The sequence below is a fragment of the Rhinoderma darwinii genome, chromosome 3 (assembly GCF_050947455.1).
Source record: "Rhinoderma darwinii isolate aRhiDar2 chromosome 3, aRhiDar2.hap1, whole genome shotgun sequence".
In the NCBI taxonomy this organism is placed as follows: domain Eukaryota; kingdom Metazoa; phylum Chordata; class Amphibia; order Anura; family Rhinodermatidae; genus Rhinoderma; species Rhinoderma darwinii.
Genome location: NC_134689.1, coordinates 28494539 through 28510575, shown reverse-complemented (window position 1 = coordinate 28510575; position 16037 = coordinate 28494539). Strand labels below are relative to the sequence as shown.

General features: G+C 42.1%; 1 protein-coding gene across 3 annotated transcripts in view; it reads right to left on the bottom strand.

The window, feature by feature from the left end:
* The window catches only part of RNF130 (ring finger protein 130), a 211872-nt gene that overhangs the window by 74314 nt on the left and 121521 nt on the right, over positions 1-16037 (bottom strand). For all 3 annotated transcript variants that reach the window (XM_075856194.1, XM_075856193.1, XM_075856195.1), the window contains exon 4: positions 7672-7743. In XM_075856194.1, the coding sequence (XP_075712309.1) occupies positions 7672-7743 (72 nt within the window). The remainder of the gene's footprint in view (positions 1-7671; positions 7744-16037) is intronic.

The following is a 16037-nucleotide window of genomic DNA, read 5'->3' as shown; positions in this document are numbered from 1 at the left end:
AACACCTTTGGAATGAATTGGAACGCAAATTGCAAACCAAGACCTTCTCATCCAACATCAGTGTCTGACCTCACACACGCTCTTTTGGATGAATTAGCACAAATTCCCTCAGACAAACTCCAAAAATCTTGTGGAAAGCCTTCCCAGAGGAGTGGAGGTTATTATAGCCACAAAAGAGGGTACAACTCCATATTAACTGCCATGGTTTTAAAATGAGATGTCCAACAACCTCACATGATGGTCAGGTGTCTACATACTTTTACCCATATAATGTAAGTCACATCTGTCAGCATACAGGTGAAACCAATGTGGCTACCACACAATGGGATGTCATAACCTTTTATCAATGCAGTATGTCACTGTGGATGGTAAGACCAAACTCAAGGGAATTCTGTTGAAGAACTGAATACTGCCTATACTGAAGTGCCATCAAGACTGCAGGTGACAAATCACCATGAAGTCCATGACTAAACTCCACAGTCCCTACTGTAGCCCCTTTCTTTAAACACATTGGGGGAGATTTATCAAAGGTGGTGCAAAGGAGAAATCTAGTATTTTCCTACAGCAACCAATCAGATTCCAGCTCTCATTCCTCAACTGCTCCACTTTTCCCTTGTAGTAGTTTTGATAAATCTCCCCCAGTGTCTCATCACCAATATAGTTTCCGCCAGGGGTTGTCCCCCAGCTTTGTTTCAGGTAATCCCATAGGTGCAAGTCTACGACAGTGCTTTCCACAGGGCCCCCAATGCAAAATCTGTAACAGAGCCCCCAACTATTTCAAGTACTGGTCCCTTCATATGTGGCAGACGGACCTTATAGACCTTGTTTGGGTAGATTTACATGCGGCAGACAGGTTATAGAAATTTCAGAGACTGAAAATCTGTTCCCTACATGTGAACGAGGCTGTTTCTACAGCAGACGCATCAAATTCTGCAAACCCTATTCAGATGAATGGGACAGTCTTACAAATTTCTGCAACAAATCTGCCGCATGTGAATTAACCCTTAGGCTCCAGGGACCAGGTGCGGCCGCAATTCCTGCATCCCCTTTAGTCAGGTCCATAGCTTTCTACTTCTACTATATTTGTATATCATCTACGGATCCTCGTTCCTGAATACAGGAGTTGCTGGAACTGTAAATAACAGAACCTTTCATTTACTTTTGGACGATTGTGTTTGCAACGGCAAAGAGATTGACAAAACTACACGGTTTACTTAAAAGCGTTCGCTGGATAAATGTATGCAAAATTGCTGCCACTTTAATACAAAGCTTCTGTTGTCTTCCTTATTGCCCCTTGTTCTGAAGGACTGGCTATGAAGACGAGTACTGTACTGTTGTGCCCTTAGTAAAGACTGAAATATGAATTGTAATTCTTACAATAGACAAAACTATTCCCAACCTCATATTTAATTTTGTCTTTCTTTTAAAATGTGAAAGTCTTAGGCCTCATGTACATGGCACTGCAGCGTGCAGAAAGCTGTACGGTGAAACACAGTCCTCTGCAACTTTATACAAAGGAGCCGCAGGGACTCCGTATTCCCCCCTAGAAGCAATGCTTTTATGGAAGAATACCTCGGTAATACGGTGTCTGATGGAACATGGCACAATTATTGGCACATGGCACAAGCGTAGAAACCCATAGGTGCCCTATTATGGCTCCATACAACTCGGAGATTGCACAGAGTCATAATATGGCCACGTACTTGAGGTCTTAGGCACAACTCCTAGCACACCCTGGCATCCAAAGACTTTTAGGACAGGCTAGGAGATCTTGAAAAAGCTGGGGAGCCACAGGGTAGACACTACTGACCTAAGGACACCAGTAGGTCCTGATATCAACTCAGTGCTCATTACAAACATGTGATCAACATAGAAAAATGCAGATCTTATATTCAGTACACTATAGTAGATGACCTCCAAAGCATGACAACTTTCATACTTCAGGTTGTCTGTATTTTGATCATATTAAATGGATAAAACACTATATATTGGTTACCATAAGGCTGGATTCACACGAGCATGTTCGGTCCGTAATGGACAGAACGTATTTCGGCCGCAAGTCCCGGACCGAACACAGTGCAGGGAGCCGGGCTCCTAGCATCATAGTTATGTACGACGCTAGGAGTCCCTGCCTCTCCGTGGAACTACTGTCCCATACTGAAAACATGATTACAGTACGGGACAGTTGTCCCGCAGCGAGGCAGGGACTCCTAGCGTCGTACATAACTATGATGCTTGGAGCTCGGCTCCCTGCAGTGTGTTCGGTCCGGGACTTGCGGCCGAAATACGTTCTGTCCATTACGGACCAAACATGCTCGTGTGAATCCAGCCTAAATGGTATAAGTCTCCTCGTATCTGAACAATTATATCAACCCATTCAATTTGTCATCTTAGATCACGGACCCATCATCAAGAAGACCCATCAGATCTGCTTACAAGTTGGCACCATCCAGTTCCATACTGATATACCCAGAGGGACCAGGTATAAATTTACAAGTGATCACATTGCTATCTAGGTGATGACTACACGTCTGAGGTTAGCTTGGCAAATAGTTCCAATTTCCATGACTTAGCAACTGCATAGCATATGAGGCCCTATACTGGCACAAAACAGCAACTTGGTAATGGTAAAGTAATTATTCGTGATTGTAGATTTACTAATCCAGCTCAATATGAGATCCCATGGAAGATATTTCTGTCAAATGACGTAAAAGCAGATTAATTGTAATAACGTAACTGTTGTTCATTACGAAATATAGCGGACGGCCAAAAATAACCTGGCATGATCACAAGATGGAAGGAGAAATACGTGGGAAGATAAACACATTCTGGGACACAGCTTAGATTCCTCCGCAAAAAAAAAAAAACAAGCAAAGATAGTGGTAAACCTTACGACACGAATGTGAAACCATTGTAAAACACAAATATTGATCTGAACTACCTTCCCCAAAATCTTAGTTACCTAGGGTCCCATAAGATCTATGTAAGAATCTAGGGGGTTTCCTCTGCTTACTCTTTCAACTTCATGAAGCTCCCCCCCCATCCACACATTAAGGCCCCATGCACACGACCGTAAAAAACCTCCGTTTTTGCGGACCGCAATTGCGGTCCGCAAAAACGGAGCCATTCACTTTCATTGAACACTGACACCTTTCCGTAGCACTACGGAAGGGTGTCCGTGCCGTGGAAATGTTCCGGGAATTATGGAACATGTCCGTTCTTTCGCATTTTGCGGGCCGTGCTCCCATACTTTGCGAAAATGCGGCTGTCAGTCAGCGGCCGGCCGTGCCCGCAATCGCGGGCCGTGATTGCGGGCACGGTCGTGTGCATGGGGGCTAAGGCCCCATGCACACTAACGTGTTTTTGCGGCCGCAATTCCACCGAAAATCCACGGGAGAATTGCGGCCCCATTCTTTTCTATGGGGCCATGCACACGACCGTAGTTTTTACGGTCCGTGCATGGCCCGGGAACCCGCACCGCAGAAAGAATGGGCATGTCCTATTACTGACATCTTCTGTGGTCCGGGCTCATTGAAAACAATGACGGCGGCCATGTGCATGTCGTACGATTTGCGGGCGGCCCGCGGCTGACAGTCCGCAGCCGCCTGACCCGAAAATCACGGCCGTGCACACGGCTACGGTCGTGTGCATGAGGCCTAAATAATCTCTCTGTTGGATTTATTATAAGCAGCACTCTCCACTTACCTACCTTCCTCTAGCTCTTCAAAATCCTGATACCGTCCCTAACTCATGAGGTTCTGTTCTTCCTAAAATATTCACGAAGACCATATTCAGATATGCAAAGTCTCCTACCGGCTAAATGGGTATTCCCACCTTAGTCATTTATGACATATCCACATGATATGCCATAAACGTCAGATAGATGTGGGTCTCGTACCGATCTTAAAAACGAAGGTCACTAGACTCCCACCCGCTCGGTGGGACGGCCGCTGCATCCAGGCGGGGTATGAATGATGAGGTGGCTTTCCCCATCGAGTTATGAAGCAGCCGAATTGGGCGACCCCCATATAGGTGCGGATCTGGAAGCTGGGACCCAAATCCATTAGACATTTAACGCATATCCTGTGTATATGCCCAAAAAAGGTCTATTAAATGGTCTATTAACTCAGAATTCCCTAACAGGGTATATGAAAATGTTTTTTTTCTAAACCAGACTACCCCTTTAAAAAAAAAAAAAGGTACTCAACTTTTTTTTTTTTGGAGCTAAATTAACAGATCCTGTGTGCTGCTCTTATTTTGGAATATATGCATTTAAAGGGTATGTCCACCTTTGCAACTAAGGATGGACCCCAAAACAATTCCTCTGGGCCAATACCTGTAAACGGGCTTTCAATGCTTGGTTTTTGAAAGAACACTCCAGGAAAACTAATATACTGTGTTATGCCTAGTGAAGGGCCTGAAGGGGTGGTATGTAGGTATAACACAGTGTATCAGTTTTTCCTGGAGTTTAAATTAACATCTTGAATGGTACCCCTAACCCCATTTTGGAGCTTATCCTTGGTCTGATTGTCTGAGAGGCACCAGAAGACCACAAATGCTTTGGAATAATGGTGCCTAATATGCAGTCTTGTGATGCCTCTTGGCCAATCAGAGATGAGCGAACCGATGCGGCACAAATCAAATTCGATCCGAATTTCCCAAAAGTTTAGGGGTTCACAACGCATGCAACAGCAGAGGCCTCCATTTTATAGATTAGAGAAAAAAGGGGGGGGTGGTTAAAAAAAAAATTTAAAAAAAAAATACCATACTCGCCACATCCCCTGGTCTCTTTAGCGATGCGACCCTGCCGGTCTCCTGAGAAGACGTTGTGTGGTCCCATGTGACCGCTACAGCCTCAGGAGGCGGGAAGGAATGTGTCATTGCAAAAGATCAGGGGAGTATGTTATTTTCTTATTTTAGAGGTGGAATCGCAATTGCTTCGATTGCCCTGTCTGCCTCTCTGATGCCTTTTAGGACTGTATCAGACTTGAATACAGTCCTAAAATACATCATAGAGAAAGACAGGGCAACCGGGGCACTTGCGATTCGTGGCAAATTCGAATGAGCCCTGAAACTGAAAATCCAATCATCTGTACCAATCAGGTTAAGAGGCCCTGTAATAATTATACAGTGCAGGTTTTGACGAGGCGCCCTCTAATGGGTGTCGTGAACAATGTTCAACAAGGGCAATTGAGAAATAGACTGGATAATACAGTAGTGGATCACACCATAAATAAGTCTTGTCCTGGAGACAGATTCCATTCAATATGTCAACTAGATTGTGAGCCCCACCGGGGGACAGGAACTGATGTGAGTCAATCTGGTTATTGCTTATAGAGCTTTGTTGGTGCTATATAAACAATGGAACATAAATGTGCTAGTCTAATAATACATTTATAATTGACATTATAAAGTAACTTATTAGCCAGTATGTCTTCAGAAATTGCATATTTGCATTCTTGGGAGAAATTATTTTTTTAAATTCAACTTACAATTTGACCGATCTGATAGTTACCATCATATTTACATAGACAAAGAAAATAAAAATAAAAAGGATTTCATAAGGTGCACGTGGCCTTTAATTCTACCAGCCGGAGCACATACCGTACTTTAAAAGTACAGTTCCACACATGGCAGATTGTAACAAAACACAGATCTTCACGTAGACTTTGCCTTTTATTGAGCAAAGTAGAATTTAAACAACGTGCAAACTAAATTCCTCCTTTTGGTGTTTAACTCTATGCAAACATGTTAGACCAAGCGCAGCCCGTAGTGCGTCCTCCGCAGGAGATCTCCTGGGGAAGTAGTCGCATGTCAATAGCACTGGACAGAGCGGTAATACATTTATTCCTACTACCGCCACAAAGTTATTTTCTTTGACTATTGTCAGCTGCGGTTGGATGTATAGTGTTAAACGAATAATGCGTTTGGTGTATTTAAGGGGTTAATCCGGTACAGCTTTCCATGGTTTGGCTACAACATTGTTGAAGTGTCTGTGGGTTTTGTACATAAATATTACATTTAAGCAGGTGACACCGTATACTGCCGTGTGGTGTCCATGACCAAACAGCACAGTAAATGGTCGGGGAGACATCTAGGCCAGGCTCGGATTTCACACAAATTGCTTTAAAAATAGCAAACATCACAAGAGATTGTGCTATTAAATGAACCGATATTTAAGCGTTCCGGATTTGCTAGAGAATTACAGGACACGATCCCGCCCAAATATTATATAATCTCTTGCAGAGCTATACAGTGTGAGTACAGTACTAAAAGATATTTAGTTCCTTCATAGTTTACGGTATTTAGGGGCATTACAGCTGACGGAGAGGTGAAGCATCGGGGATTAATATAGTATTACATGGCGGCCATTCAGAGTCCAATCAGTCTGCAAAGGCCACTCTTCAGTCTTGTTCACACAGTGCAGATTTTGCATGTATTTGGCATATCTATAGGGGGTATCTTCATGAGATTAGTCCTTTAATAAAAATGGGGCAGGGAGCTCCAGATAGCTTAAAATAACTGATGGTAGTATAGTCCTTCTAAAATGCATCTGCCATCAGTCCCTTGCTTGCTCGTTTCCTTCAGTACAACTTTGACAACCCGTCCCTCCATCACGTGACCTCCCAGTCACAGCAGTGACGTCATTTGGTATGAGGCGTCAACGTGGCAGTCAGAAAGTGGCTACAGGGTCTCAAGATGGGACATTAAAGGCGTTTATGTGGCATTTGAAATGGTGAGCATAGTATCTGGTCTCATTTTAAGCTATTTAGAGTCTCCTGTCCCGCTTTATTAAAGCTCTAGAAGATTCCAGGCATATATAATCCTCACCTTGTTTACGCCGTTGCCTCGAACGTCTTATTCACAAGAACATTTTAAAATGAAGTTGAATCACGGAGGTAAATACAAATATAGAAGACCGTCTTTATTTTATGTTGCGCCCATGTTCTTTTCAGCCGTACTTTCGACCACTGCCCAGGCGCAAATACGTATCAAACACGGAGGTAATGTATAATATATTATACAAATATTCAATATTTGTATAATAAAAATATATATTTTTTCCTTTGGTCCTGCAGACTTCTATGTGGAGAATACCATACGGCAGACATATTGATAAAACATGTTGCTTATGTAAAATACAGGCCGAAAAGAAAAAAAAATAAAAATCGGTTAAAAAAGCTGCATTTCCTATAGGTCAGCTCTGTATTCAGGACCTTCCATATAGACAACATGGAGATATCTCGGGTGAATAAGGCCTAATGATAATAGCCGTCCACGATACAACAGAATAGATCAGATCGTTCAAATCCAAGCATTTCCCCGACTGTAAACATTAGGGGACAGTTGGGCTGTTTCCGTACACATTATATTATTAATGAAAAAAAAAAAAAACACCTCCTGACCAATCTTGGCACGGATTCGGTGCCACAAATTCCCTTTAAAAGCAGTGGGAAGCGGAAAAACACACTAGCTTAGGCGCTGTTTTTGGCGCCGAAAACTTTGCATTTGAAAATCTGTCTCCAAAGTTAGCCTGGAAAACAGGCTGATTTTGGAGGCAGAATAGGCAACTGTCTTTTCAGCTTCTAAAAAAAAAAAAACAGTGTGAACATACCCCAACAGTGTGAACTGAACCAGAAGTTTTGTTTACAGGCTTATAAAAGTGGTTACCTTATCTCCTTTTCTGACCGTCCTTGTTGTAAGTTTCCCAATGGCTTTCTTTGCTGCATCTCCTAGCCGTCTCTGTGAAAACAGCGAGAGAGAAACAATAGTCATTTATCGGAGGCATTTCTGTTCACTACAACAAAAACCAACATCTCAAAATAGTTGTGAAAATCATGGCGTCCAATTGTCCAATCAAACCCGATCCTAAAACAAAAGGTTCATTAGATGCAAGTCCAGTGAATAAAATCAGCAATTGGACAGAACTTTTTTTCCCTCAAAAGGTGATGGCTATTACAACAGTTAAAAAACACTAAGGAAACAACTTCCTATTAGGGCATGTGGACATCATAGAGGGGCTTACCCCACTGGTGACCCCCATATATGAGCTAAATCGGAGAGCTGCTATTAAAGAATATGTTTGCTCTGGGGGTCTTTGCTTATCCATGTATTACATGGGCAGCCATTCATTTGCACGGCCGCTCCAGGTGCAATCTATGGCCAGCGGTAAATTACCCCGGCGAGAACAGCCGATTGCAGCGGGTTTCTAATGCCAGACCCATGCTGATCAGTTGGGCGGTCTTTACACTAAAACGAAGTTGTCATGGTGAGACAACCACTTTAACAGGTTTTCCCCTTTACAATACAATGGTTAAAATTTGTGGTAATTTCAGGGGGAAATCCAATTTCAGCGGGTACTTCCCCATTATGCCCTTCGCTCTGCAGGATAGTTTCTGCTTCCTGTTTTAGACCTTACTGTACTCATTAAAATATGACCAGATGCTATAACTTATGGCCAACCAAAGATTACAAAGATGCTCCTGACATTCAAGCACCAGGGGGTGGCTGAACAAAGTTATTCTTTCCGACCGTTTTGAAAAACAAGTTTCAATAATAAAAAAAAAAAAGTCATATCGTTTTATAGAACAAGAAAGATCAATCTCTGGTCTGGCTTTAAAATAAGCTTGTAAATGAAAGCCTGCATAGCGTGCAGAAAGGTCAAACACTAATGTGTCCCATCAAAGTTAATGAAGGTCGGCTGTAATCTGTTTGCTGCCTCTGGCCCTGAAATAAAGGTCTCATCTATATCCTGGGAAATCGCCTCTGTCGGAGTCCAATTAACCCTTGGAAACATTAAACTTCTGAAATTATACTTGGTAGGACACTAAGAAGGTTATACGGACTTAACAAAATTGTTAACAATATTTGTACCGTGAGGTTGAACTTATGTCGTTGACTGTATTCTGCACACTTAGAAATCTTTAGTAATGAATGAAAACCCATCACTGGGACTAACGTGTTGACTTTAGGACATTTTAAAGGTCAGGGATGTGAGGTCCCCACTAAATGGTCCCAAAAAGAGAATATCAGGTTGGCTGGAGATTAGCGTGTTACGCATGCCCATCCTATCTGAGAGTCTCTCTGAGAGTCCCCCGCCATTCAGAAAAGAGGGGTCACACGACTTACACACACTTCCCTGCACCCCTCACATCTATGAAACATGGCATTAATAGAAATAAGGCTCCTTTTCAGTTAGAACATTAAATATGATTACGTAAAGCTCAAAAACAGTGGCGTAACTACCGCTGTAGCAGCCATAGCGGCTGCTACAGGGCCCGCGGCATGAGGCGGCCCATGCTGCCCGCCAGCACGGGCCCCCTCATGCAGGTGGCTCCGCTAGCAGCCGCTATGGCACTACATTCCTTCTCCTCCCAGACCAGCCGGGCTCTCTGTCCGGGGTAGAATTATATTGCTCCTCACTGCCACGTGAGGGAAGGGAAGTGACAATTTCTCCGCACACATTTTATGAGATGAAGTATTCACTTTCAGTCCTTCCAAGGCTAAGAGAACATGCACCACGGTTGTAGGAAAGCTTCTGGAATAAAAAACAAAACAAGATATTCCATAGAGAGTCCTAGACGTACAATACTCTCCACACGCGGTGAGCTTGCTATGCAGCGCCCTAAATGAATGAGATTTTTCGCCAGTATACATGAATGAAGTCAGGGCTGCCCTTCGAATTTTCAGAGCACCATTAAAGGAGTATTCCCAGAATGGAGAATTATCACCTATCTACAGGTCATAACTGTTTGATTGCAGGGAGCTACATCAGTAGGACCCCCATCAATCACTAGAACGGGTGTCCTGAGCCCCCCATTCCTTCTCACCATTCGATCTCCTCCTTACCAGGGATCAGACACTGAACACCTATTTTGTAGATAGAGGAAAATTATCCCTTTTGGGAATATCGCTTTAAATTAAATGGTCGGGGCCCTCTGAGCACGCTGCCCCTTTGACTGATGTGGGCCTTTTCCGCCTGCCCTCAATTAACAGTGACTGCAGCCGGCTCGGCTCCCCCTAGCTGTGTCTGCTGGCAACCAGAATTGTATATCTTTACTCCAGCTGGATGCTTCTCCTAATTGCTGAGCTGGCAGGTCCCCTATTTGTCCGGACCCCATGGCGGCAGTACCTCCTGTACCTCCCTGGCCCCGATTGAGGTATTCTACATTTTTCTGCATACACAAAACCTAAACAAAGATTATTTTTTTTTATCTAAAACTTTCTTATTCACAATATGTTATTAGTATACAGATCTTTAGCAAATTCAGTTATCAAAATGGGCTTAAATTGTATTATGTTTTATATTTTAATTTTAGGTTTGTGTGTGGAGGGTCACCAATATGTTTTTGTTGTTTAAAAGAAAGACATTTTGCAAAAGCACACCCGGCACGTGGTTACCTTGACACGAGTCCTTGCAGTGTTCAGGGAGAAGCAATGCTACAGTTTAGGCAAAAGTTTGCAAACGACAACAGAAAAATACATGAAGGTTAAGAATCGGCTTCTAGCCAGACACCAACAATGATTGAAAACACTAAATACAAGGAAGGAAGGAAGGAAAGGCTCCGTTTTCAGCCTCACAGCAGCAACCAATCCCATCTGGAAAGGAACCAGCTAATTTTATATTGATATGTGACTTGGAAGATACTTGGTTTGTGATATTGATATTACCAGAGGAGGTCCTGTGGGAATAGCACTCAGAACCCCCATCTACTGTTTTTCCATTGATTTAGTACAATGCATGTGGAAGAGCTTAGGGACAAGAAAGAATTGCAAATGTAAGATGATACCGGGTAGATATGAGGGTGAAATGTTCATGGGTGCATCAGAGAAAAAGGTAGTTACTTACAGCAAAAGTCATTTACTATAATTAGACTACATTCACACGAACGAAGCCCACCTCCGACATGAAAAACTGCCGTTTTCCATGAACGAGGTGGACTCGTGCGGGACGCGTGGTCACGGATCCCCCACAGACTACAGTCTTTAGAGGGATGCGTGACAAGCAGTAAAATAGGACATGTCCTATTTTTCAACGGAGCGTTCACCCGCTCTGTTGAAACAACGGTCGTGTGAACGGGCCGATTGAAACGCATGGGTCTCTGTGACGGCCGTTGTTTTAATGGCCGTTACACGGACGAGATTCACTTTCGTGTGAATGAGCCCTAATGTAAAATGCAAAAACGACAATTGTAATCCTGAATCTACAAAATAGAAAAATAAAATACCCTCCAAAAAACTATAGCTCAAATTTTAAATGGGTCTTCCAACAACATACATTTATAAATGAAACCAAAAATAGGCCACATAAATATATGTTGACTTCAACTCGCAGTTTAATATATTACCTATAAAGAATATTTACAAGCATTTTCCCATGTAAAAACCACAATTTTATTTGATCTTTAGTTAACAATCATACAGACATGAAATTACAAATTGATGCAACAAAGCAGATTAAAACTTCAGCTGATGACATAAATCCACACTAACAAATACAAAATAATCTATTCTAAATAGAGGAGAGAAATGGACATAAATCTTAACCAGATAAATATGGATAGTCTAGAACGGCTATGTGATCTCAAAGGAACACAGCAACAGTCAGTATTAACCTCATATGTAACAATGATCTGGTAATGTGAATACAGAACCATGCTCCGTAAGACAAATAAGTATCGCTAGTACGAACATCAGTGGTAGTTAAAATAACAAGGTACTTTACCTAAGGCAGTGGAAATGTGTCTGCTGTGTTGCCCCAACACGCGTTTCGCATGTGCTTCGTCAAGAGAAATGGTTAGAGTGGTGAAAAGGCTGCTTGTTTAAAAGGACTAGGAGGCCAATGATCGTGCTAGAACAGGCTAATGTGATGCGCACCGAGGTGCAGCTGTGTTCCTATGAGTGGCGCAAGCAAGCCGGCCCGCCCAGAGTAAGTATGGCTCCTTCAGCCCTCCGCTTTGAATAGTGAATGTCCAAGGCTGTTACCATGGGGACGCATCCCCATTGGTAAGGCATTAGACAAGCGTAGCTCACAACAGCGGTGAAGCCGAAGTGCCTAGTTGGAGACGCCAAACCGATGCGCTCAGGGAAGTCAATAATTGGGCCGCAAGCGAATACTTAATTATAGTTGTTAGTCGATATCAAGGGGGACATACTTAAAATTGTGGAACGCACTAAGGCTAAATTCACACGTTGCATAATTTGATGCGGAAAATCCGCATCAAATTCGCAGCTATACACACGTAATTCCACAGCTAAAACCGCACGGTGAGTTTTTAATGCGTTTTTAGGTGCGGTTTTTACATTTTGATGCGGAAATAGGTGCGTTTTAATGCTGCATATTTTGGTGTGTTTTTCTTTAAAACTAGACAGATATTTGAGGCAGATTTTCCGCCTGCAAAAAACTGTGTGTGATCCCAGCCTTATAAAAAGGGAATTAAGCAAATTCAAAAAACAATTAGAATAAATAATGCCATGGTTAAACAAAACAAAGTGTAATAAATAAGCGTGCAATCTGCAGTCAGTCCAGATGGCTACCGCTCAGTTTCATCTCTTTATGACCTTGTGGATGGCATTGATAGTAAAGTGTCAGATTTTGCAGACGATACAAAACTTTGAAGGATACTTAAAGGGTAACTAAACGTTCTCTTGACATGTTATAGTGACATGTCAGAAGTTGATTGGTGGGGGTCCGAGCACGGAGACCCCCACCAATCGCTAAAACGAAGCTGCAGAAGCACTCATGTGAGCGCTAAGCTGCTTTGTTTCTGTTCAGCTTTTTCCGGAAAGCCGATGTAGCGGTGTACGGGCTCATAGACTTTCTGTTGAGCCCGTACACCGCTACAGTGATTTCCGGAAAAAGTCGAACAGACACGAAGCCGCGCAGCGCTCACACAAGCACTTCTGCAGCTTCGTTTTAGCGATTGGTGGGGGTCTCCGTGCTCGAACCCCCACCAATCAAAACTTCACTATAGCATGTCAGAAGAACGTTTAGTTACCCTTTAAAACTCAGCTTGATTATAAAATATTACAGAAAGACCTAGATAAGCGGTCAGCATGGGCCAAAAAACTGGCAGATTAATTTTAATATTGGTAAATGTACAGTCATGCACCTAGGGCACAGTAATAGTATTAATGAATATACATTAAATGGAATAAAACGGGATAACAGAACAAGAGAAGGACCTTCGTATTCTGATTACAAGCAAGCTGAGCAGCAGTACTCAATGTCAAGCAGCAGCTGCAAAAGCAAGTAGAATTTTATGGTGTATAAAAATTAAAAAAAAGTGATTCAAATGTAATATTACCCATCTATAAATCCCCTGTAAGGCCACATCTTAAAAATCGGATTTAGCTTTGGGCTGCACATTATAAAAAGGATAAGGGAGAGCTAGAGAGGGTTCAAAGGTGGGCGACTAGATTATTAAAAGGGATGGGAGGGCTCTCTTACAATAAAAGGCTAGAGAAATTGGGCTTGTTCAGCTTGGAAAAAAGAAGCTTTAGAGGTGATCTTATTAACATGTATAAGTGTGGTCAACATAAAAAACTAGCACATGATTTATACTATCTAAGGACTTTACAAAGGGCCATGGGACATTCATTGCGTGTGGAAGAAAGAAGTTTCAGACATCAATATAGGAAAGGGTTCTTTACAGTTAAAGTAGTCAAACTATGGAATGTCCTACCCCAAGAGGTAGTAATGGCAGATACTATGTCAGCATTTAAAAAAGGGCTAGATGTTTATTTACTGACGAATGGCAATGAGGGTTTTACTAATCTAGCAATGAAAGAAGCGTATTCGATTGAGAAAGGTTGAACGTGATGGACCGGTGTCCTGTTTTAAAACTATGTAACATTTCTGTTATGGGTAAGATTTCTCACACAAGATAAAATATTTACATTTACAGCGGTACTTTCTGTTTTCTAGATAACGCTTTATTCAAGCGGTATCTTTCAAAAGACAGACCCTTTAATAGAAGACCATCTATAAGATACACAAGTGACTTTTGGCCAAGAGACCTCAATCTAGTTAGGTTCCCTAGTTGCAAAAATTAAAAGGGATGCTTCCATCACATATTCTTTCCCCACACTTTAACAAGATATATGTGACTATTACATGTACATTTTAAAAAAATTATTATTTTAAAAAAGATTATTTTTATTTTTTTTAAATCTTACCATGTAAACTACTTCCTGTTCAGTGTGTGAGAAGTTTACTTAAAGGAGTATTATATCCACAGGATATGTCATAAACGTCCGATAGATGCGGGTCCCACCTCAGGAAACTGCACCTATCACTAGAAAAGGGCCCTCTGACCACTGTCCTACCTTCTCCCGCTGTCGTTGGTCCCCAGCCACAGTTACGAGTTCTTCGGAAGTACAGAAACAGCCGAGCTATGCTATTTCTGTAGCTCCCAAGATCCATAAACAGCGTAGCTCAGCAAGCTCAACTGCTTACGTACTCCTGGTTACGTCGTAACTCACTGGACCCAGCGACAATTGGAGAAAAAGAATGGGTGTCAGGGGGCCCCTTTCTAGGTATGGGCGCGGGTCCCAGAGTTGGGAACAACATCTATCGGACATTTATGGCATGTAATGTGGAGCCAGAATTTAGGCGCATTTCAAATAGTAAATCTGTGCCAAGTGTTTATTTTTATTCCCTATGTGCTGCCCTATTAAAAACGCACCATCCTGAATTATCTGTTTAGACAATGTAGAAGGGTGTGTGTACTATATGGCAACTGCATTGAATGGGATTAAAAGGTCAGGAAGGTGTCAATAGACTATTACAGTCTCCATGAAGAGATGGATTACAGTCCTTCCCCCAGAGAACATAGTGGCAGGGGAGCTGAATACATCTGCCTTATCTAAGTCACCAGCAGTACAATAGTCGTCATTAAATCCCCCGCCCGCTAAGGATAATGAGATGACTATGCAGACTGTGTCCCAATCTTAACAGTAAAGCTGAAGAGTGAGGTGCTTTAAACAGGAAATGTCAGCCTATTGTGTGACATCACTAAAACCTTGAAAAAACGAAAACATATAGGGAACTAGAAGTAGCAATCTGGTTACATGTCCCAAGCATATACTCCTCTTTTGCGCTGCAGTAGTTACATAAGTAATACCTCACAGACTAGCAGAAAAATAGACTAAAAGAAAATGTTATGTTTTTTGTAGTAGAAATTTGCGAAAAGCATTTTAGAAATAAAAATGGTAATACACTCCCTACCCCCCTTCACGCCCCATAGTAAGTGACAATATACCAAGACTTGAAAACTAAAATGCATTAACATAACGATTCCTGCCACGTTTTATCCGACAGAAAAGCATTGTTGCTATTTAAAACTGAATAAAGGGTAAAGAAAAAAAAGTGCTTTCAGAGATCCGAATTTAAATTTACCAAATGGAGTCCTTTTTTCCCTCCTAGCTAATAGCTGTGTCTTCTCCTTTACAACATCTGAAGATTTCAAACAGAGATTCTCGAGTTCTGCCACCTCCTCATTAAACATTCATCTGCTAAAGCTTTTTCACCGCATGAAAATTTCATCAAGTTTCGCCTGACCTTTAGAAAATAGTCAGGGAAAAAAGAAAGGTCGTTTCTCACATAGCAACTTGTCTAATGCGCGACATGTATTTAATTTTTTATTTTTTTTTAAGGGGAAAGCTTGCTTTGTTGCAAACCTTGGCGCTTTACATTAAACCGGTGATCTTCCCTGCTGTTCTTTTGAGGTATGCCAATGTTTTATATTTCAAAAGGGGAAAAATTGATAGTTCAGGTTATAGTTTACACAGTACATATACAGTACTGTGCAAAAGTTTTAGGCAGTTGTGGAAAAATGTAAGCGTAAAAATTCTTTCAAAAATAGAAGTGTTCGTTTTTTTTATCAATTAACAAAATATAAAAAGTGAATGAACAGAAGAGAAATCGAAATCAAATATTTGGTGTGACCACCCTTTGTAGTACATGTGCAGGGGCGTAGCTAGGGGGGGGCAGGCGGGGCATGTGCCCCGGGCGCAGCTTAGAGGGGGGCGCCAGC